General features: G+C 37.2%; 1 protein-coding gene across 8 annotated transcripts in view; it reads left to right on the plus strand.

The window, feature by feature from the left end:
• The window catches only part of LOC109114253 (DNA mismatch repair protein MSH4-like), a 103,732-nt gene that overhangs the window by 43,825 nt on the left and 34,367 nt on the right, over nt 1-25,540 (plus strand). For all 8 annotated transcript variants that reach the window (XR_016077480.1, XR_016077481.1, XR_016077482.1 and 5 more), the window contains 2 exons: nt 16,354-16,467; nt 16,685-16,803. Coding sequence is in view for 1 of the 8 variants with exons in the window: in XM_088889999.1 (XP_088746125.1) it covers nt 16,354-16,467; nt 16,685-16,762 (192 nt within the window). In the remaining 7 variants the exon portion in view is untranslated. The remainder of the gene's footprint in view (nt 1-16,353; nt 16,468-16,684; nt 16,804-25,540) is intronic.

Below are 25,540 nucleotides of genomic sequence, written 5' to 3' on the forward strand. Positions count from 1 at the left end.
TCCATGTATATATAAAAGATATCTTCCAAGTTCTAAGTGGCTGTATCACCCATTCCCCATTGAAATGAAGCAATTGTATCACCCATTCCCATTGAAATGAAGCAATTGTATCACCCATTCTTATGGTTCTTAGGGTCTGAATTACTTTTGATTTATGATGCTTTAAAATTGGATTATGTAGTTCGGGTTTACCTTGACCCGACATAGACGTAACGGAAGCTTCGGTAGCTACTATATGCCTCTAGTCAAGAGAAAACAGGAAGACAATTATCAAACAGCTAGCAAACCTTGTCTTTATTCTTTCATCGACATGAAACTTGTGAGTGAAGTTGAGGAGGTCAAGGCAAAGGAAAAGGATGGGAGCCATTGAATATCAAAATGGCTACGTGTATAAGAGGCAATTAATGAGAATTCATGTACATCAGTCATGACGTCTGAGTACCATGTTTCCACTATGATATAGAAAATACATAATATCGAAAAATCAACTGACAAATAAACTCAAATCACTAACAAATAAGATGTTATTTATCAAAACTCTTTTTATATCAAATCTGACAATGTTTTCTTTGGGCCAGTAAACTTGCTATCCTTCTTCCTTTTTACTATTATACTAGTAGGGACCCGTGTGATGTATGGGAAAATCTAAAAGATTTAATAATTTTATTTTTCATTTAATGTTGATTTATAAAAAATAATTATTGTTAATTGAAAATGAATAATTTTTTTTTAATAAATTTAGTTTTATTAATAATTTATAGTAATTATAATAATTTTTATTCTTTTTTATTATTTTTAAATAAATAAAAATAATTACAAAAACTAACATTTTTATTAATTCTACTAATAATTAACAATTATATAGGAATGACAACGGGGTGGGTTCAAGGCAGGGCACTCCATCCCTTTCCCTGCCCCATAGTCAAGACATTCTACCCCATCCCCACCCCATCCCCAGGTAACCACTCTTCAATGTCGGGCGAGTTGAAGGGCAATGCACCCCACTCCTCATCAAGGATGGAGAATCCTTGAACTTCCCGGCCTCCTTCCTAGTGTTGGGCAGGTTCAAGTAGAGGTGTAAATTGGGTCATGCTGGTTCGGCACAACACGACCCGTATGTGGCTTGCACAAAGTGCAAGTCATACTGTGCTGACCCACGAGGCATCCTGGGCCATGCCTCACTTCTCTAGGATAATTTGGGGGGTTAGTTCGGCATGACCCATGACTCAAGCCAGCATGGGCCATGCCGTGCCAAGGGTCGGGCTAATCCATGGGTCGGACCTTGAACAAGGCCATGCCACACACCAAGCCAAGCTTAAGGAAAGGCACCCACTCCCTATCCAAGGTTTTTAAAATTGGACCAGATAGGGAACCGTTCTAGGGTCGAACGGTCTATCTGTTCAGTTTAAATGGATGACCCGCTTTGACAAAAAAATAAAAAATTAGAAAAACAAAAAAAAAGGCTAAAAATTGTTGCCCGAGTTGACGGTTCGACCGTCCAGGTTAGCGGTTCGCTAAACAAATAAACGGTTTTTGAAAAAAAAAAACAGTTTTGAGGTGAAACGGTGTCCATATCCCAATTTTTCAAGTCTAACCATTTGGTTTGATCCAGTTTTGAAAACATTGTCCCCGTCAACCCAATATTCAATTTGATGATAGAAATGATCAAAAGGATATATTGAGTATTAACCACATGGTAAATTTCTAAATCTACACTAAATTGTCTTTAATATTAAAAAATCTAACTTTATGAAAATTTTGGAAAATTTATTGTACTTGTGTAATTTTGAAATTTATTAAATAATGTATTTACTTTTTATATGGTTTACTTATAGAATTATACTAATCTATCTTATAATTTCTATTATAAACTAACCAATAATTTCCTTTTTCCAATATTATACTAATTTATCATAATAATTTGTGTAATTATTTGTTCATATTATTGTTTTCCACGTCACATAGTCATTTATCTTTAATAATTTTCAATAATTTGTAATGAAATTTACCTAATTTTTGAATGGTTTTCCAAAATCTGTCATATGTAATAAATTTTCCTAAAATTTCCAAAATACACTAATAAATTTCAATAATTATTTAATGCATTTTAATTAAACTTTCAAATACTTTATATCTTTTAATTTCAAATATGTTAGTTTACGAAAATGTAGTTTTATGAAAATTTTTGAAAAATTTATTACGTTTGTGTAACTATTGGGATTTATCGAATTTTATAAATTTTTATTAAATATATTTTTTATTTGGCAGTTTACTAACAAAAATACACTAATTTATCTTTTATTTTTCAATATAAATTAATCAATAATTAAATTTTCTAACATTATAATATTTTCTTCCCCCATTTGTATTTGGTTATTAATTATAATAATAACAATAACTAAAATTTTGTCATCTTAAATATCTAAATTAGTTAATTTTGTCATGTTAAATATTTTGTTATTTAAATAATTAAATAATATTTAAAATATTTAAAAAAAATTGTTATTTGAATTTTATTTATTTTAATGTTATTATGTAATATTAAATATTTTGTTATATTATTTAGCTATTTTTAATATTTTTTATTTGAGATTTTTAGGTATTGAAATATTTAAATAATGTTTTATTTTTAATGTTAAATTGATATTATTTGAATAATATTTAAATTGAATAGTTCATAAAATTATAATTTATATTGTTACTACATAATTTCATGATGAATTTTGTAAAAATATAGAATTATCAATAATATGAATATTATTTAAATAGTTCTGAATTTTTTTAATTGAAACTTTCTTTAGATAGATATAGATAAACAGTGGGGGAGGGGATAAATCGGAATTAGAGATAGTTTAGGAGAGAACCTCTCTACTAAATTAGAGATAATTTATGAGATAAATAGGAGTTAGAGATAATTTAGGAGATAAATAGGAATTAGAGACAATTTAGGGGGAAGTGGTGCCACTTAGCTAAACATTAGAAAAACAAATCCCTCTTTCTTTATGGTTATTACAAATAATTAAGCATATGTGATTTCCTTATTGGTTTAATGTATAATTATGTGGAACTAAAATAATAAAAAATTCAAAAAAAAAAACATAAAACTAGAAAGGGGGGTTTGAAGCAATGAGAGGGCTCTTGACATGGCAGGACCAATTTATATATATAGATTGTACACATGAACGGGGAATCAGGGGTTTACATGTGGTCTGCCTGGCCATACCACAAATAGGTTGCAGTTCCATGGTTTGGATCCAAAGTCTCTGTATTTGGAGTGGTGTAAAATGATCAGAGAGAGATCTACTTCCTCCATTTTCTTTTCACATATAACCCCCTAATTCATCTTATTCCTTCTATGACCCCCCTAAAGTTTATTTGTCAAATTACACATACCAACTAGAAATCCATTAGCTTGGATGTGTGAATTAATTGCTAAAAGATTATTCTTTTAAGAAACTATTCATATCTCAAATATATCAAGAGTAAAATATGGATCATACAACTAAGTGGTATAAAACACACCTATGGTGAAACAATAAGGACATATGGGTATAGATAAGTAGAGAGAGGACATACAACACAAATGCAATACTCTTTAGAATACAACAACTGAAGTTGAATATCTTTAATATCTATATCTTTGTAAAGATGACTACATGGATGGATTATGCAGTAGTGGTTGCTCATCAATGTATACCAATTGGCATAGATGTTTTGTAATAGTGTTTTTATATAAGTACTTTCGTAAAAATGCTTTTACAAAAGTACTTTCATGAAAGTGCTTTTATAAAAGTGCTTTCATAAAAGTACTTTCGTAAAAGTACTTTTATAAAAGTGCTTTTATAAAAATACTTTTGTAAAAGTGCTTTTGTAAAAGTGCTTTCATAAAAGTTTTGTAAAAGTGCTTTCGTAAAAGTGCTTTCGTAAAAGTGCTTTCATAAAAGTACTTTTGTAAAAGTGCTTTCATAAAAGTGCTTTCATAAAAGTACTTTTGCAAAACACGACAATCAAAAGTAGTTCCATCCATCGCATCCATTGTCCATTGTTTTAAAATATACTATAATCGAACATGTTTTAATAATCTTTTTATAAAACATGAAGTGAATACAAACACAAAAATCACACAAACTCAAACTTCTTGGAACTGCATACAACCACTATGTTTGATGGGTTGGATGTAACATTATGTTCACGAGGTCTATTGGAATATTTCACTTTGTGTAGAAAAGTCGTTCCAACATCGACTTTATTTACAATATCACAATCAATGGCCATTGAATATTCCTTTTCAAATTCCTTAAATATTGTGGGAGTGTATATACATGAAGTTCACTTCAATATCTTTATTGGAATAGACACATTGGGTGTACTTTGGTTCATCTTTACCTCAATTTCCATTTCTTTTCAATGGTGATCTGCTACAGCTCTCTCGAAATGTTTAAAAAAATTCAGCTAAATTAAGAGATGGTTTTAAATACCCTATCAATATAGAACCGGTCAGCCCAGTTTTTTCAGTCCGACTGTATGCTCCAATTCGGTTTTGAAAACATTGATTCTTCATACCTTCATAAAGTTGAGTGCTCTTCTCATTACACTCTTCATTATTTATCCACTAGGAAATTGTTCCATTTTCTAGAAAAAAAAAACACAAATCAACTAATATACCAATATATTTCAATCCTTTTTTTTAATTGTAACATGTGGTTATATTACTCCGTTTCTATTATTATTTTCAATTAAAACCAAGCATAACCTAATGCAAAGAAAGTACTAAAAAGCAAGGAAGAACCTTTTTCATAAGAAAAATATTTTCTTAGGAGGTTAGGCTTCATTTATATGGTATGAATTCTCATAATTTAAGCATGTGGAGGCTTGGCAAATAAAGGCCATTAATTAATTTTAAGGTACAAGTTAAAGACTAAAAAATAATTATTTACAAAGATGAAGGAAAATTATATATTAGATAATGGTTATGGAAATAGTTGTTATAATCAACATTAGTGAAACCAAGATTTTAAATTCCACTAGCTTGTTTACCTTCTAATGCTACCTTTGGACACATACCAAAACCACTAGCAAGATTGACTTGAGCAATTTGAACTACTGTTATTTTCCTTTGTGACCTGAGCATGTATGATTTTTTTGGAGTAACAAGTTGATGATTATGACCTCCTTCAAATTCAATCAAATAATATTTTCCGTTTTCTTGCATCACAAGATTAAACATTGCTTTATAACCTATTCTTGTTATGTCATGGTGAAATTTTCTATCAATTCACCTGTTATCATTACTACGAAAGCCTTCATGGGAACAACAAAATGTTTTAGTCTTCCAAATACTAGATTTTAGCTAGTAGCCTTGTGATATCCACACACTAATACCTTCATTTCTAGCAAACCCATTATTAAAATGGTAAACATCTTCCAAATTTTCAAATATCATGCCAACATTTGGGACCATAAATTTTTTGTCTACATTTGTCTCATTGCTTGGTTGTGAGAAATTTGCATTTGACGGGCTAGTATAGATTCCTTTCATATCAAAATCAAGCCTACGTGCAGCACTACATACAACTTCCAAACCCTCAACAAGTTGATTATTCTCTACAATGTTTTTAAAATCAGACTAGACAGGGAACCATTCTAGGGTCTGGCTCACAAGTTAAATGGCTTGACCATTTGGTCTGAACGGATGGCTCGCTTTGACAAAACATATAAAACCAAAAAAACAGCCAAAACAATTCTCGGGTCTAATGGCTCGACGGTTCGACCGCCTGGGTCAACGGTTCGCTGACTAAATCAATAGTTTTTGGCCAAATAGCGGTTTTAGGGTAAACAGAACCGGTTAGAAGACTGGTTCCCAGTTTTTTCAGTCCAACTGTATGCTCCAATTTGGTTTTGAAAACATTGATTCTTTATACCTTCATAAAGTTGAGTGTTCTTCTCATTACACTCTTCATTATTTATCCACTTGGAAATTGTTCCATTTTCTAGAAAAAAAAAAACACAAATCAACTAATATACCAATATATTCCTATCTATTTTTTTAATTGCAACATGTGGTTATATTACTCTGTTTCTATTATTATTTTCTATTAAAACCAAGCATAACCTAATGCAAAGAAAGTACTAAAAAGCAATGAAGAACCTTTTTCATAAGAAAAATATTTTCTTAGGAGGTTAGGCTTCATTTATATGGTATGAATTCTCATAATTTAAGCATGTGGAGGCTCGGCAAATAAAGGCCATTAATTAATTTTTAGGTACAAGTTAAAGACTAAAAAATTATTATTTACAAAGATGAAAGAAAATTATATATTAGAGAATGGTTATGGAAATGAGTGAAGCAATTATACATAATCCTTTAGCTTCATGGTAGTGGTTGATAATAAATTGGACCTCCGATTTAAAACGGTGAATTATGAAATGGTGGGGCAAAATATGAGCCTTTTATTTTACAGTAAATCAGCTTCCTTATTTCCAATAAAACATACGGTAAATCTAAATAGACTAAAAAAACTTAAAAGAAGTTATCTTCACTTTTAGAATTTCCTTCAAACAGAATTGTAGATAGTTGTGTAGCAAATTATCAAAATGGAGATGGGTATTATCGGTCAGTCTATTAGAATAGTACCACGAATGGTATAATTCAATCAAAATTTTCAAGTTTTTGCACATAATACATTTTAATGGATATTATTGGTTTGTCTATTAAAACAATACCATGGACTTATCACTACATTCAAATATTTAAATTTCCTGCACATAGTACATCTTAAGTAAAAGTAGATAGCAAAATGTTTAAGTAGTGCTATGGCCTTGCCTAAAGTGAAATTGGTATCAGGTTTTTCTGGAATCTTACAAAACTCAATTTAAAAACATCAAATGTATTGAGAGATCATCAATAGGTGTATCGAGTCTTAGTCTATCCTGCAAGAGTTTCAAAAGGGGTGACCATGGAACAAGCTCGGGCTTCGCGCTAATGATAAGTGCCTTAACCTAGTCCTTGGCCCAACCAGGCCCGCACCTTGGGCCTAGTTTGAACGTCCATGCCCATGGCCAGGCCGTGCTTATGTTTCTTGCTACGTAACTTTAAAATTTTGAACATGTGTGACTCGGTCACACATGAAAATAGGGGTAAAAGTATAACTGACTATTTATCATAACCTCATTCGGTGAAAAGTCGGTAACCCCCTCTCTCTCTTCTTCTTTTCTTCTTACAACATCAATACAGTTCAAAGCATTCGCTTTGAACAAGTGTAGATTGTCGTATTTCTGATGTTAGGAAGTTGTTACTCCGACGTGATCTCGTGTTTCTTTTGTTCTTCTCACTAATGATTATTGCTTGTGAAACTCTAACGACTATTGCTAGTGGCTGGTGGTATTTAGAAAATATTGACAACTATGCTAGAGAAAACCACTCTAGTTATCATTGTTGGAAAAAACAACACTAAGAAAAGAAGAAACAAAATAACTCTGAGAAAGAAAAAACAAAAAGAAGAAATAGGTAATTCAAAATGCTTTACTCTTTTTTAGAATCTAGAAAATTCTTAGAATTCATTCTTTTCAAGATGAATTCTAATAATGAAAAATGGGAGAATTGAAGCACAAACGGGCCTTATTTCTTGAAAAAGAAAAAAAAAAGCTTACTATTGACATTCCACAACATTGAACAATTTACTCAGTTAAAAACACTCTCCAAAACAATATATTTGTTAGTGGGAAGAGTTTGTTAGTGGGAAGAGTCTTTCAAGATTAAAAACTATCCAAAATAATATATATTGCGTTAAAATAAAACATATAATGACCCCCCGTCACTACTAGACCTGTTCATGGGCTGGGCCGGGCTTTTGCTCTTCATCAACAGAATTTTTTCAGGCCCGAGCCCGAGCCCGGCCCGACCAACGGGCCTATAACTTGGGCCCGAGCCCAGTCCTCATAAAAAGCCTGAAGCCCGACCTAACAACTTGTACAAACTACAGAGTAACAGAGGCTGAAATGCATGACTTGTACAAAGTTGAGAAGTGCAAGACTCACCACCGGAGAGAGGGACAATTGAGTTCATTAGTAGCGTAGCTGGCATCGGTGCCTGAGTTCACTGGTTCCTGAGAATGTGTGATAGTGCAAGTGAGAATGAGAACTGTGAAAGAGACAAGAGAGAGAAAAAGAGGACTGGTGGCGTGCGCGCATGCTGACCGTTGTCCGCAAGAGTACGGAGTTGTGCAAGTAATATAGTAAGGAGTACATAATCGTTCCCACGAGGAATGAATTATTTAGCCACCTATTAATTTCTTCTCAACTTGTTTAAAGCAATAATCAATTGGGTTGCGAATTAAGGAATTTAGACTAGCACTACTGATTAAGGAAAATAAATGACAAAAACAATAACTTGAACGAAATCAATAACAAAGTTGCTAGGGATTAATCCTATCACGATCATCAAGATTCAATACTAATAAAATCTCACGAGAGCTGTTATATTCCAAGGTGTTTCCTAAAAGCACTAGTCGATCTTTCTCAAGAGTCGATTAGCTAAACCTATGTTTAATTAAATGGAATTACAATCAAGGAATTCTCATTCTCTCAATTGAAATCCCCTTTGCATAAACATAAGTTGTTAATACACCTATAAGGAAATCATACCAACAAATGATATCTCTACCTAATTATTGGTTGAACAAGTGTTATTAGTTCCACCTCAATTATCATCTCCCGATGCATAATCTTGATTAAAGAACGAATCATTGTTGATCAATCAATGATAAGTAATCAACACAAATAGCACAATATAGCAAAACCTCATCGATTTTACTAATGACTGAAAATCAATGCATGATCAAGTATTAATCCCTAACAATAAAAACCTAGTCCCTCATGATTTAAATAAGAACAAGAAAAATACCCTAATTACTTTCAGATCAAACCACTCTTGATGATAAGAAGAGTCACTGCATACAAGAATTGACATAACCAATTCAGCAATCAAATCATTAAGCTATCCGACTGAGGTGAAGTCAGTCTTGGGTTGGCGAAACCCTAATTTATGAGCAACCTCTCTTGAGCACATTCCACCCTATCTCTGAATGACAAATCCTATATTTCTATCAGAATTTTACTCACCAAAGATGCATTAAGAACAAGAATTCGCAGGTCATCAATTCAGGTATGAATGATTGCCAACCGAACCATGCAACTTATCTCTAAGGTGCATTCAGTCCATTTCTTGATTAGATGATCTAATTACCTAATTCTTTCTCAAATAGTTCAAGTAATCACAGATGCAAGAACAATTTGGCCAAGATTTTTCTATAAATCGAAACCCTAATCAAGAATCCCAAGAACAAAACATACTCAATCGGATCTGCCTAAGTTTAATTACAAATCAGGATTAAAGCAAATCATGGTTCGCATAAAAAGGAAGAAAGAAAAAGATTCAATAGAAAAACCTCAAAACCCTAATTGAATATAGGTTACAAAACTGCAGAACCAAAGAGGAAGACACTTAAGATCTTTGTGTCAGTCTTCGATCTCCTTGTTGTGATACTCCTACAGTCCGCATTCAGCAGCCTCCTCCTCTCCCTAGCAGCCTTCTTCTTCAATTTTCTTTTAGAGGTTTGAACCCTTATCTCCTCTTTTTCTCCTCTTTTTATATCCTTCTCTAAAGATAAAACCCTGTTCTCGTGTAAGTGGGAGAGTGGTGAATTCCCGGATGAAAACTTGCAGGCTAAGGAATTGCTCCAGCACGTCAGCAGTCCAGTTGTAGATAATTCGGTCCCGAGTTTGACCTAGATTCAGTCCGTATCTATAAAAACTCAAAACATGAAAGTTATATAACTTTTCTTTATCTTTCCAACGCATCTTGAATCATCTCAATCGGAGTCCGGATGGGAGAGTTATTCCCAAATTACCACGCGGCGCCGAAACTGTCTAGAATTACCCGATTAGCCTTGTTTTCCTTATCTTTAATGTCCTATATTCCTCCTAGACAACTGGGTTGGAGGGTTTTCATTTGATAAGGATAGAAGGAACGTTTTTAGAAACCATAAAATAAAGGAGAAAAGGAATGACAATGAAATTGTGTCTAATATTGAACAAAACATTTATAACCCTCATCCCAAAAATTGTAAATAATTATAGGCCCATAAGTTTATGCAATGTCATCTATGAAGTTATTTCAAAAATCCTTATTAACAGAATTAAGCCTTTTTTGGATAATATTATATCTCCCTATTAAAGTGCCTTTGTGCCAAATAGGAAGATTAATGACAACATTCTTATCGCTCATGAAATGTTGCATACAATGAAAAAGAAGAAAAGGAAAACTGGTATGCTTGCATGCAAAATTGACATGGAAAAAGCATATGATAGATTAGAATCGGAATTCATTGAGAAAGTCTTGAGAAATTTTGGATTTCATGAGTAATGGATTAGCTGGGTTATGGAATCTATAAAGAAGGTGTATCATATCAAATTTTAATAAATGGAACCCCCTCGAAGGAATTTGCCCCTTCTAGAGGGATCGGACAGGGAGATCCTCTTTCTCCCTATATTTTTGTTCTTTGCACTAAAGCGTTAGCAAAGAAGCTTGAAAAAAAATCTCTAGGTAAGAAAATTTCAATTGGTTGTAAGGTTGCCAAAGGAAGTCCAAAAATACCAATTTTATAGTTTGCAAATGATTGCTGCTTGATATTCATTGAGACCTCAATTACAAGATGTTTGAAAATAAAAGACATTCTCACTAAATTTGTTGCGGTTTCTAGCTAGTGCCCAAACTTTTCAAAATCTACACTCCAATTTTTGAAAAATACACCAATTAGATTCAAAAAAATCTTAGTAAAAATTTTGAGGATCCAAATCCAAGCAAAGTCTAATATTTATTTGGGAGCCCCCATAAAAAATAGTAGAGTTTCAAAAAACACATTCTTGAATCTCAAGGAAAGGGTAAATAACAAACTGGCAAGTTGGAAAAAAAAACACTTTATCCTTGGCAGGTGGAATGACCCTTCTGAATGCTACAACGAATACGATGCCGCAATTCCTCATGAGTTCTTTCAAGCTTCCCCAAAATATCATAGATGAAAATTGATAAAAGACAAAGGAACTTCTTATGGACAAATTCTAGTGAAAAAAAACCGATTCATTTGATTGGTTGGAACAAGGTGTGTACCTCAAAATGTTAGGGTGGTTTGGGTCTAAAAAACCTTCAATGGGTTAATGAAGCTAACTTAGCAAAGTTGGGTTGGAAAATATTATTAAACATTGATAACCTTTTGGGTTAAAATTATTAAAGCAAATTATCTTCAGAAAGAGGATTTTTGGAATGCTAAGGAAAATAAAGGTATATCATGGGCTTGAAAAGGTATCATAAAGGGGAGAGATCTCCTTAAAAATGGGTTATGTTGGGAAATAAACAATTGCAAATCTATCAAATTTTGAAAAGATATATGGGTAGGTGATGCCTCGTTGGAGCAAATTATTCCACCCGAAAAGATTGAAAATGATAATCTCCTTCTTAGTGAGGTTATTTATCAGAAAAAAGGGTGTGTGGATAGAAAATAGAAAATAGAATTTGTAGCTTGGTTCCTTTGAATATTTAGGGGAAAATAAAATCAATCTTTATCCCCTAAAATCCAAAAGAAGATAAAGTAGTTTGACAACTTAGTTGTAATGGGAAATTCTCAATTAAGTTTACATATAAATTAAAATGTAGCTTGCCTCTTCATGAAAATTTGAACTCAAAGTTGAACTCAACTGTTTGGAAGGTAAATTGTTCCCCAAAATTGAAAACTTTTCTCTATCTACTTTTTAATAAAAGATTCTCAACAAAAATGCTATTTCAAAATAGAGGTTTAAATATTGATGAAAAATGTAATTTTTGTGCAGATAATGTGATCATATTTTTAAGAATTGTATAGTTGCTAATCAAACATGGGATGCAATAAATACCATTTTGGTGGGTCCTACATGCTCTAACTTTTCCTTAGAGGAATGGTGGCTAAAAATTGGTAAGAAAAGTTCAAATGGAGGAAATAATGGAAGAAAAAAGTGTGCATTCTTATTATGGTATATCTGGAAGAATATAAATAAAAAATCTTTTAATAATGTGTCAACCCTTATTCAAGTGGTGATTGAAAGAGCTTTATCGTCCTTTACGGAATATTATGAAACCAATATGAAGCCGAATGGAGCTGATGCCCATAAGTTGTACAAGTATGTTATGTGGCAAACTCCAAAAATTGGTACTATCAAAACAAATTTTGATGCATCCCGACTAAACAATGGGATGTGCTCAGTTGCAGCCATAGCTAGGAATTTTTTGGGTGAGGTGGTAGATTACAAGGCTTATTACTTAGGTTCTTCGACTATCAACATGGCGGAAGCTTGGGCCGTGTGGGAGGCCCACAACTTGGTAGTGAATTTCCCAAACCATTCCATCATCATTGAAATTGACTCTTTAATGGTGATTTCTTGTCTAAAGTGGGTCATTGACCCCCTGGAATCTACGGAACATCATTGAAGAGTGTTTAGATTTGAAGAATTGAGCAAATGAAGATTTGGTCTACAATCACGTGTATCAGGAGGCTAATCAAGTGGCAGACTGGCTCGCCAATCCAGCCTTTTCTACCCAACAGGGTATAGTAAGTCTCAATCTTAGTGATCTTCCATGGAATTTAGCTAGTATTTGTAAGTCTGATTTTGTGGGGACGTGCTACTCCTTGTCTCATGTAGCTCCTCTATGTTTCTATTAAAAAAAAAAGAAAAAGAATGACAATGAGAGAGGGTTTTGTATAGTGAATGAAAGAGATAGAGAAAGTAGATTTGTAGATCCAAGTTCTCTCTCTCTCTCTCTCTCTTTCTCTCCAGAACTTGAAGCAGTTACCGGACAATCCCCTTTATCCCATGTCTTTTACTCTTCAACGGTGAAAGGTAATAACTAAAGAGGGTGAAATGTGCTTGTATCTTTTTGCCTAAACATACAAGTCAAGAAAAGACATTTTTCCCTCATAGCGGTTTCACATATTCACTTAATGAAAGGGCAATAAAGTCCTTTTGCCTTTTTCTATTAATTGAATTGCATTTGGTCCAATCCGATCCAATCCAATGTAGGTCCATGGTAAATGGACCAGGTCCAATCCAATTGCATGAATATTTTTTACCATTTTGGTCCGGCCCAAATCAATGTTTGGACTGTCCAATCTGTTCAAATTCGTTTTGATTTAGATTGGTTTCATCCCAAAATTGGTCCATATACTTATCTTATTTCAATGGTGTAGATATTGGCTTAATCCAGTCCAATCCAATATAAATTTATTATGGAAGGGCAAAGTCCAATCCAATCTAATAAATATTTTGGACCGGATTGGTCCAATCCAATATGTCTTGTAGGTGCATCCAATCTGTCCAAATTGATTTTGAACGAGAAGAGGCCCAATCCAAAACCGGTCCATTGACACCCTTATTTGTGTCCATTTGTTAAACCATAAGGCTCAGTTTGGAAGAATTACAAATACAAATATGTACAATGTAAATACATTCAAAATAATACAATATAAGGTTTTGCACTCTACGTATTTGTATTTGTATTTGTACTCCTTCCAAACTAAGTGTAAGGGTAGTTTAAGAATTTAACCCTAATAATAAAGAGTTGAGATCTTCTACCAACAAAACATGTCCCAACACTCTACCAACTTGATGGAACACCGCACATCTCACTCTAAGATTATGACCCACCATAAAAGTGGGACTCGCCACGTATGAGATGTGCGATATGAGGTAATGTTGGTAGGGGGTTGGAACGTGTTTTGTTGGCAAGTGATCCACAATCAACAATAAAGGCAACAAATTAGGAGTCCGGATCACTTGCCAACAACACGTTCCAACCCTCTACCGACATGATCTCACATTGCTAGAGGTGTCAATTGGACAGATTTGGTCAACCTAATCCAGTCCAATGTGAGTCCACTTACAAATGGACTTGACCCAATCTAGTTCAAATCCAATCCAATCAATTAGAATGTAAATGGATTGGATTGGATCCAATCCAAACATAATGAAATATAATAAATTATATAAAAGCACTTTTGCAAAAGTACTTTGGTAAAAGTATTTTCATAAAAGTGCTTTACAAAAGCACTTTCTTAAAGTACTTCGTAAAAAAAGCACTTTTAGAAAAGTACTTCCAAACTTGTGTAAAAGTACTTTTGTAGAAGTGCGTTTGTAAAAGTGCTTTTATATAAGTACTTCCATAAAAGTGCTTTCGTATAAATGTTTTTATAAAAGTGCTTTCAGAAAAGTACTTTTGCAAAAGTGCTTTCACAAAAGTTCTTCCATAAAAGTGCTTCTATAAAAGTGCTTTCGTAAAAGTGCTTTTATAAAAGTATTTCTATAAAAAATGTGTAGAGATGCTCATTAATGGTTGCTGGCTTAAGGTTTGGGTTCTGCTGGAAGGTGAAACAACTCCTTGGATGAAAGGTTCTAAGGAAGAAGATGTCGACATCCTTGAAGGTTGGGTTACAGGTGGAAAAAAGAGTTCGAGCCAGAAGGTCTTGAATAATGTATAGATGACGAATGAAGATGAAGAGACACCACCCGGGTCTGTCAGTAAGTATCTGGATAAGAATGATGGTAGCCCAATTTTTTTGGAAAGTGGAGACCAAAGTGTAGGCAAAAAGTCTTATGTGGAGATCATTAAGGGCAGAGCCATGCCAGCTAATCCTCTGGCTCCACAAGGCATTTTAAAACCAGAGTGGATTCGAACCAGGTCCTTCTTTTGAGGGTGAACCAGAGCTGCCTTTTGGACAAGATTATAGGCACTTCTCTCGAAAAGAAAGGTCTTCGATAGGATCACAATGGCAGAGGGGATTTAACTCCCCCTTTTCACCTCAAGGCAAGGTCCCAGGTGATTCAGAGACGGAGGTTGGAGAAGTGTCGTGACGACAAGTTTGGTGAGGTAAATCAGTCTTTGAGTATTTCAATTAAGAAAACTGGCCTGGGATGTTCAACTGGTGTTAAGGAAGCGAAAAATGATTTGCAAATTTGTAGGGAGGAAGTTCAGTCCAGAAACAGAAAAGAAAACAGGAGGAAACATCTAAGGCCCAAAAAATATAATCTGAAACGAAAGAGAAGGATGAGAAGAATTAGCTTGTCTGGGATTAGAAAAAGAGAGGAGAGGTGGGTTTGGGTGATTGCCAGGTTTGACAAATGCGGTAAGAAAAGTTTTGTCTCTGGTCCAGGAGAGACTCTCATCGACTGTTCTCTCTCGTCAACGTCTGGTTATGCTAGATGCTATTCTGAGGTTAGGAGGGGCTCCGATGAGAATCATGTTCCCTATGAGCTTGAGATCTTGTGTTTGACGTCTCCAGAGGATAGGTATGACTTGGAATGTCCAGTTTCTTCATGTGCGGAAGAGACACCTCCCATTGAATTGGAGAACTTGGAAAGAGGGGAGGCAATAACTAGGAAAGAGATTACTAATATAGATGCTGAGTCAGATGCTGAAGGCAATGATGGAGGTAAGGTTGGAGGAATGGAAGATTTAGCCATTGAAGATTCTTTCGGTGGACAGGCTGAAAATCAGGACAAAGATGGCTTATTTTATCAGGAAGTTGAGATTGTAAGGCTAGGTGTAAATTTGGGTCAAAGGAGCAGAATGAAAGAGAAGGAAGATCACAATGGTGGGGAGAATTAACAAGAAATCGCATAATTTGAGAACTCACAATATAGTCCATGTGACAGAAGGAAAAGTGTGAAGGTTAATGGGATATCTGGTACTGATAATAGGGGGGAATAGTGCAAGATCAATCACTGTCCCCCCTTTTGTTGAAGGAACAACATGTCAATAAGGTTTCTGATGCCGATTCAGAACCAGGTGCAATGCAGCTGTTACAGGAGAATGAAAGTTCTGATAAAGCTACAGATAAGATGGTTATCAAAGAATTAGTTGATAAGGGAGGTCACAGTTGGGAAAAGCTTGGGTTTATTTTTTTGGGGCAGTGAGGAATTTGCCAGGAGGGCCTTTGAAGAATTTGAAAGAAAAAAGGAGGAAGAGAACTTAAATATCAAAGAGCATTAGAAAGGGAGCAAGGTCTGGGATGAGGAATTCACAGATTGTTTTCTTAGGCCTGTTTTCTTTTCAGGAGTCTGTTTGGGTTTTATTCTGCTTGAGAGGTTAGTTTTCTTAGGCCTGTTTGGGTTTCCTGTGGTTGCTTCTTGCTATAGGTGATGTCTTATCACCTTCTGTAATCTTTTTTCTTTAATAATTTTTCTTTTAAAAAAAGAAAGCATTGTCGCACAGACATCACTTTTGTGTTTTTCAATGATTATATGGTTGTTATAACACCAACTTCATTACAGGTTGGAGTGGCTGCTTTTCACTTGAGGTCAGCTTCATTACATCTTTCTCAATTCATTGAAACTAGCAGTACATATCAGAACACAAAGACCTTGCTGCATTTTTATGATCCTAAGGTGATTATTGCCCCCCTCTCCAAACAAGCCACCTCTGGATGGCATGGTTGGAGTTCCAGAGCTGGTGGATAGGTTTTATACATCAGTCAAGAAGGTGGTAATCTATTATTTTGGATTATGCAAATCTTTGTGTGTGCATAATGCATCCATTGCAGTGATTTTTTTTTGATAATTATGCATTCCAGTTAAATTACATGTTCTGTTTTCAACTGTGCAGGTTGTAATGTCTCATGGTTGCAAACCACTCACTATGGATATGACCATATTTTCGATGCATGGCATTTTTCTTGATTAGTAGATGTTTGAATGACTGCTATTGTGATCATAATTGCCCAGGTATGTATCAGCATTAGCTATTGTGATCATAATTGCAAACCACCCACCTTGGAGGGTTCTTTCACATCTCCCAAGAGATACCCTAATTTACCCCTTCCCCCAATAGCCATCATGGCTGATTGGGCCCATTCCAAATAGTTTGATCCTTCAAATCTTACGGTTGTAATCTAAAAACCTATCTCAGAAACACCACCATAACTGCTGCTCCCAAAACTGCCTTCTGCCTGATTTTTAAACTCCATTTCGGTCAAGAACCAGTAGTCTAAAAAATTATGGTTACTACTGTCAAAGAACAACATTTGGACTATCAATCCCAATAAAAAATCAGTATAGAACCAATCTGTATTCACGGTATATGTGCATGAAATAGGTATAAGTCTGATATGAAACCAATTAGCAAACACAACAGCAACAGTTCGTACAGTTTTCACCCCTTAAAAGAGTTCGAAACCCCCAAAAAAAACTGAAAACAGCTTGGAGAATAATCTGATATGCTGAAACAGAATTAGGTTTTTAATCAGTCCTTAAAAAAAAATTCTCAGTCGCACATTCCAGACAGTACCGTACAGATAAGACTTGTAGTAGGGTTAATATGAAACCCTAAAACTGATCAATGCTGAGGACAAAGCTTAAGAAGAGCTTCACAGGTAGATCACAAGGCTCGGCCCAGCATTAGGGTTTGCCGCAGGGTTAAGACAAAACCCTAGAGAATAGAAAGATGAAAACCCTAGAGTGGTTCGGCCGCCCTTTCTAGATATGTCCAACCTATCTTCTCTGATAGTACTTCTCTTAGAAAATAAAATAACTTACAAGAGAATGTTGTTCGCTGCCTTCCAAGGTTACCCGAATCCTAGCCTTCTCTGATTCTTCCTGATCACCTATACTCTGCAATCGTGGCAAGTCTTCAACAGCTGCTAAACCCTCTGGCGACCTCCAAGAATTAGTCAACGAACTCTACTTTCTCAGCTTCCAGCCCTAGATGGTTCTCATGTGGTCGACTGGACTAGACTCACATGAGAAACCCTAGCTCTGATACCAAGTAGACGTTCAAGACTGATATCAGCCTTGAACCCTAATAGATTTCAGGTTCGAAAATAGAAGAAAAAGTATAGAGAAGAGAGGAGAAAGAGAAGAGAGAGCAGTAGAACACAAGGGTTGAAATGAGGGACATAATCTTAATGTTCTGCCGCCGCCACTTCTATTTAGTATTTATAGGTTATGCTAATTACATGGAAAGGACAGATCTGCCCTTAGTATTTACATAACAAATAGAACACAATAAAACTGAAATAAATTGTTATAATTCGGTTCTGCCTTGGAGTTCTGTCTGTCTGAGATCAGTTATGTAGAAGGAGAAAGGTGGAAGAAAGAGAGAGAGAGAAGGGAGAAATTCTGGTTCGAACTGGAAGACTCAATATAACATCTCCCAGTCGGCCAGGCATTATTTATATTATTAAAATTAATTGAATGCCCTTACTTAAGTTAGCAGCACTGGTTCCAACACAACATTACAGATTAGCAACATTAATCTAGGTATAAAGACAGAAATACCCCTACGCTAACACTCCCCCTCAAGTTGTACATATGTAGTCCACTCTTCCCCGACTCAAGCCTTTTGTAAATAAGTCAACCCACTGATTTCCTGTATTAACATGTGTAGTGTCTAGCTCTCCATTCAGCACCTTCTCCCTCACAAAGTGATAGTCAACCTCAATGTGCTTGGTTCTTTCATGAAACACTGGATTAGAGGAGATATGAACTGCAACCTGATTATCACAATAGAGCTTCATTGGAGTGTTAATGTTGTACCCTACTTCCTGTAGAAGGTTCCTTTGCCACACTAATTCACAAGCGGTGTGTGCCATAGCCCTATATTCTGCTTCTGCACTGCTTCTTGCTACAACCATCTGCTTCTTACTTTTCCATGTCACCAGGTTACCTCCCAGAAACGTGCAATAGCCTGTAGTAGACCACCTCTCAGACATAGAACCGGCCCAGTCAGCATCAGAATACCCTTCTATTTCAAGTTTTCCGCCACTCTTGTATATCAGACCGCGACTCGGAGCCCCTTTTAGATATTTCACAATTCTCAGAACTGCATTCCAATGAGGAATCAGAGGTTTTTGCATGAACTGGCTTACCACACTAACCGTAAATGAGATGTCTGGTCTAGTAATGGTTAAGTAGTTCAGTTTGCCCACAAGTCGTCGGTATCTGCCAGGGTCTTCAAACACTTCACCCATTTCACTGCTTAACTTGGTATTTGTGTCCATGGGTGTTTCAGCTGGTTTGGCACCCAACAAGCCTGTTTCTTCCATCAAATCAAGCACATATTTTCTCTAGCACAGGTTAATACCATACTTGGATCTTGCTACCTCTATCCCCAAGAAGTATTTCAGTTTACCCAGATCCTTTGTCTGAAAGTGATCCTACAGATAAGTCTTCAGCCTGTCAATACCCATGTTATCATTTTCAGTAATAACAATATCATCTACATACACCACCAACAGTATTTTTCCTCACGGAGAGTCATGACTAAATACTGAATGGTCAACTTTGCACTGTTTCATACCAAACTTCTTTACCACCTCACTGAACCTACCAAATCACGCTCGAAGAGACTGTTTAAGCCCATATATAGCCTTAGTCTACACACCTTACCATCCTCCCCCTGAGCAACAAACCCTGGAGGTTGCTCCATGTAGATCTCCTCGAGTAAGTCACCATGTAGAAAAGCATTCTTGATATCAAGCCGATATAGTGGCTACTCATACATGGCTGCCACGAACTGACCCTATCTTAGCAACCGGTGAGAAGGTCTCTATGTAGTCAATACCATAGGTTTGGGAGTACCCTTTAGCAACCAACTGCGCTTTCAGGTGTTCAACACTACCATCAGGCAGATACTTAACCGTATAAACCCATTTACAACCAACAACTTGCTTCCCAGGAGGAAGAGCAGTGAGGTCCCAAGTATGATTATGATGAAGGGCTGAGAGTTCTTCCATGGCTCGGCACCACCCTGGAGAGGCAAGGGCTTCTTGGACATCTTTAGGGACAACTGATGATAACAGGGTGACAAACTGGCGATGGGAAGCAGAAAGGTGAGTAAGAGAAACATAATTAGAAATGGGGATGAAGGGTGCAAGTATGTTTACCTTTCCGCAAAGCAATGGGTAAATCAAGCTCAGATGCTAAGTGCGGGTCTGGTGCCGGATCCGTCGATGGAGATGTAGTCGGAGGAGTAGTAGCTGGTGCGCGTGGGCGATGTGTATACACATAACTGATAGGTGGGCGTTCAACAGGTGGTTGCACCAGAGGCAAGGGTTTGGTCACGACTGGAACAAAAGAAGGAGGGTCGACAACGGGAAGTGGAAGATGAGGAGGTGATGAGGAGGAAGGGGAATCACCGGACCCCAAAAAGAATGGGGTAGACTCAAAGAAGGTGACATCAACACACACAAAGGACTGTCGAGAACCAGGGTGGTAACACCTATACCCTTTCTGGGTCTGAGAGTAGCCAAGGAAGATGCACTTGAAAGAACGGGCATCGAACTTGTCATTCCTGGGACCCAGATTATGGATGAAGCAGACACACCCAAAAACTCTCGGCGTAAGAGGAAACAGAGACAAAGTGGGAAACAAGACCTGAAACGGATAATGACCATCAAGGATGAACGTGGGCATCCGATTAATCAGAAAGCAAGAGCTAAGCATTGCATCACTCCAAAAAGGTTTGGGAACATGCATGAGGGATCTTGCTATTTCAAGGATATGGCGATTTTTTCTCTCAGCCACCCCGTTTTGTTGTGGGGTGTAGGTACACGAGGTCTGATGTATAATGCCGTGTTGGTCCAGGTATTCCTGAAATGATGAGGATAAATATTCGCGGCCATTATCAGAACGAAAAACTTTGATGTGGGTACCAAATTGGTTACGAATCTCAGCATAAAATTTCTGAAAAATGGTAAACAATTCACTTCTTTCTTTCATTAAATAGAGCCACGTCATCCTTGAAAAATTATCCACAAAAATGACATAATATCTGTATCCATTATATGACATCACTTTATAGGGACCCCAAACATCTGAATAAACTAAAGAAAAAGGGCTCGACACATGGTTATCAACCCTAGAACTAAAGGGAACATGATGGTGTTTCCCAAACTAACACGACTCACAATCCAAAACAGAAAGCTGACTCAAGGACGAAACCAAGGACTTCAAGACTTTTAGCAACGGATGACCAAATCGGCAGTGCCACTAGAGAGGAGAAAGGGATGACTGGAGAGCTGTTGAAGTTCTACCGCCACCACCGTCAAGATAATATAGTCCACCTGCTTCATGCCCTCCACCAATCTTCATCCCCGTCTTGAGATCCTGAAAAACACACATAGAAGGATAAAAGGTAATGGAGCAGTTAAGTGATTTGGTCAGCTTACTAACAGCCATAAGATTAAAAGGCAATTTAGGAACATACAGAACTGAGGAGAGGGATACAGGATCTAGGTTAACATTACCAACACCACAAATTGAGGATGTGGAACCATTAGCAAGGGTGACAGATTGTGATGTTGAGCAATGAGATAAGGAGTAAAACACACCTGGAGTTCCAGTCATGTGATCGGAGGCTCCAGAGTCAATGATCCAGGGATTGGGTGTGGATGCCAGACAAGCCATACCTGAGTGAGCGAAAGTCATCGTGTTCTGCTGTGATTGGATAAACCTCTCATATTCATCATGGGGAACACTCACCATCTCCTTCACGGGACCATCTGTGGATGTAGGAGGCATCTGATCTGATGAATGATTCTCCTGTCTAAAGCTGGAACTTGAGTCACCGGTCGCGGCATGATTGGCCCAGGTTGAGGGAGGACCATGTAGATCATAATAATAGTTGATGGTATGTCCATCCATACCACAATGAGTGCACTTCCTCGGGCCTGAGCCACGTCCTCTACCACGGGCTCCCCCTGAATCTCTGCCCCCAGTACGACCACCACCACGATTATGAGTAGGCCCACCATGCCACTTCGGCCATACGCAGAACCACTACCACCACGGCTAGACTGAGCTCCCCTAGCTCCACCTCTAACACCACGGCCTCTCGATACAGCAAAGGCAGATCTATCTGAGATATTAGAGTTCTCAGTAGATCTGATAGAAATCCTCCGGAGTCGAGCAAATACCTCTTCTAAGGAGGGAAGAGCTGATCCTCCTAATATTTGAGCCCGTACTGGTTCATATTCAGACTTTAGTCCCACCAAAAATCTAGTCACATCAAGTTGTTCTCTCTGTTGTTGCTGAATCTTGACATCAGAAGTGAGAGGATGATAGACATTCAACTCATTACGTATGTTTCTCATGTTGGCATAATACTCCTCAAGACTCTGATTGCCCTATTGCAGGTTAAAGTACTCTTGATACAGCTGATAAACTCTGGTTGCCCTATTTCCTCATCGCATCATGTATGATCTCAAACTCTTGGAAGATCTCTAGTTTATAAGTCCCACTCTTATGGTTAGATGTGCAGATACAGATGATATTTACAATGGTTTAACAGGTCAGTCTTAATAATGTATCATGCAATGAACTCCCAAACAGTCGAAGCTGTTTTTCCCCCTAAATGGTCCAACAACAATCAAACAAGTAAACATGCATGTTATTCAATAAATCAAACAGTGAAAATTAGAATGGATTGGACTTCTACATTTGTCTTTTTCAAACATACATTCGCCTCGTGATAGTGCACCCCTTTCATAAAAAATAGGATGTGCCAAAACATTCCCCTTAGAACCAAGGACCGGTCATGGCTGCTACAAAAGGATGATCTGAGAATAGAATAGAGTTCAGAGTGATTGTCAAACTATAATCTCATAAAGGAAGGTTGGTGCTGAATGGGTCCTAGGTTGCAGCTGCATTCAGAAAAACTAGGTGTTGTTAGGAAAAGGATGGAATGAGGTGAACCCAGGCCAGGATTTATTTTGTAATCAAAGTTTTACAGTTTCGAGCCAAATGGGCTTGTACTTCATTGGCCTGCTACACTTTTTGAGTAGTAACTATGGAGACTGTTCAATGAAACTCTCATGGCTATTTATGCAAAAAAGGAAAACATTTGACCATCTTCTAGTTGCATTGCTTTAAATAGCTGGTGTGATGTTAGAGTTCCCTTGCATGCATTCCTTAAGATGTTGGGTTCTAAGCCTCCCAAACTTGAACTTTTAGCCTGTATACATAGGGGGGTTGGTTTTGTAACTAGGGTCACAATTTATTCCATTTAAGTGTTAAGGATCAAAGATCATTTGTATTCTTGTTGCTTCTTAAAGTGGAAATACCCTATCTAAATTCATATCTACAATAACTAGGGTCTCAGTATTCAAAAAGTTTTTGTTTTCTATTTCTTTTAAAGGATGATAGACCACTGCTAGCGCACAATCACCAATGAAAGAAAAGTGCTGGTGCTGCTATCAATGGATCGGATAAACCCGGTAGAACTGAACCAAACCAACTCAATTGTAATTTATAATCAAGTCCGCTCCAGAGAAAGTGCTGGTGGCAGGGAAGAAACAATTGGATGGAGAAGCCATGTTCAGAACCTTTAACTTGTTCCTAGAAAAAGGAAGGGATTAAAAAAGTAAAAAGAACAATTCTTTGTGTTTCTCCAATCACAGTTCTGGTTCTGAACTGTAACTGAATCCCAGCAAGCATGAAGCTTTACCATCAAGCCAGCTGCCATTTCCTTCACAGATTGAAGCTTTCTATACAAATATCACATTGCTCCTTGCAAAAGAAAAAAACTCATAAATCAAATCAGATATAAAAATAAAGAGGAATGAAATATGTAGAGCTGCATACAAAACTTTAGAAGTAAGGCTTAGTTTGTTTGCAGTATGGTATAGATGCAACGGAGCATAATTAGTCTAAGTGTAAAATCTGGTTTACTTTTGCTTTGGATTTAATTGTCTTATTTATTTGTTAAAAATAAAATAAGAATAAACGGTTGGGACCAGAAATGATTTAATTGTCATATAGTTGGGAGGCTTAGATGATGATGATGCTTATAGAAACATGACAGTTCTGAAATAGATGATTGGTTGATTCTAGAAAATGTAGATGATCTTTTTTTTTAATTCCTGAAATGTAGAGCTTAGCAGACCATCAATTAACAGTGTTGGACCTTGTTCCAGCTGCAGTTGTTAAGTCCTTAAAGTTTGCTGGACTGAGAGTTATTAAGATACTCCCAGACATAGCTTAAAAAAATAATAATAATGAAGAAAAAGGGCTTTCTTATAAGCCTAGTCAGTCTTATTGATGGGCTGAAACATTTTAGTAAAGAAAGGGGCCTACAGTCTAATTTTGTGAGCAACAAGCCTCAAGTTAATTGGTATTGTTTATAATGCAATAAGCATTTAATGGGCCTGCAGTAGAGCCTATTTAATGGAACAGCAAACCCTAAAAGAATAAATTTGTATTAACTAATTTCTTGTGACGTGTCCTAATTATTTATAATCATTTAATTTGTGCAATTCTTGTGCCGGGGAATTGCACTCAAATTCCCTGGTAACCCTAGGTGCACTCTTATCTCCTGGCAACCCTAGGATTGCACTCAAATTCCCCGGCAACCCCAGGAAGACCCCGGCAACCCCAAGTGCGCTCTTATCTCCTGGCAACCCCAGGTGCGCTCTTATCTCCTGGCAACCCCAGGATTGCACTCAAATTCCCCAGTAACCCCGGGAAGGCCCCGACAACCCCAAGCGCGCTCATATTCCCTGGCAACCCCAGGTGTGCTCAAATTCCCCGGCAACCCTGGGAAGGCCCTGGCAACCCCAGGTGCGCTCTTATCTCTTGGAAATCCCAGGATTGCACTCAAATTCCCCGGCAACCCCGGGAGGGCCCTTGCAACCCCAGGTGCGCTCTTATCTCCTGGCAACCCCAGGATAGCACTCAAATTCCTCAATAACCCCGGGAAGGCCCTGACAACTCTAGGTGCGCTCAAATTCTTTGGAAACCTTAGGTGCACTCAGATTCCTCGTCAACCCCAGGAAGGCCCTAGCAACCCCAAGCACGCTTATATCCCCTGACAACCCTAGGAAGGCCCTGGCAACCCCAAGCGCACTCTGATTCCCTAGCAACCCTGGGAAGGCCCTGGTAACCCCAGGCGCACTCATATTCCCTAGCAACCCCAGGCACACTCATATTCCCTAGCAACCCCAGACGCACTCATATTCCCTAGCAACCCCAGGCACACTCAAATTCCCCGACAACCCCGAGAAGGCCTTAGCAACCCCAGGCACACTCTGATTCCCCGAGAAGGTCATGGCAACCCTAGGCGTGCTCATATTCCCTAGCAACCCCAGGCACGCTCACATCACCTACCAACTCCAGGCACGCTCACATCACCTACCAACTCCAGGCTTACATCCAAATTCCACAGCAAAACTAAGTGCATTCACACCCCCAGGCAACCCTTCGGGGCTTTGTCAATATCAAGTATGATTCCTATCTAATTCATAAACGATACCTTGTCCAACTCACAAATGCAGTAGTCTAGGGGGCGGGGACAAACTCCACCCATCCCATACACTAACAATAACATTTTACTAAAAAACGACACTAATCTCGACCATTGATATCTCATTCCCATAGGAAGGCTCAGATAGCCCTCTTATGCACTGACCAAAATCTTTCACAAAGGTCTGGAACTCATAATTAACCCTTCGGGCTAGTTGCCTTGCCA

Source organism: Nelumbo nucifera, chromosome 1 (genome assembly GCF_055504915.1).
Source record: "Nelumbo nucifera cultivar China Antique chromosome 1, China Antique-T2T, whole genome shotgun sequence".
Lineage (NCBI taxonomy): Eukaryota > Viridiplantae > Streptophyta > Magnoliopsida > Proteales > Nelumbonaceae > Nelumbo > Nelumbo nucifera.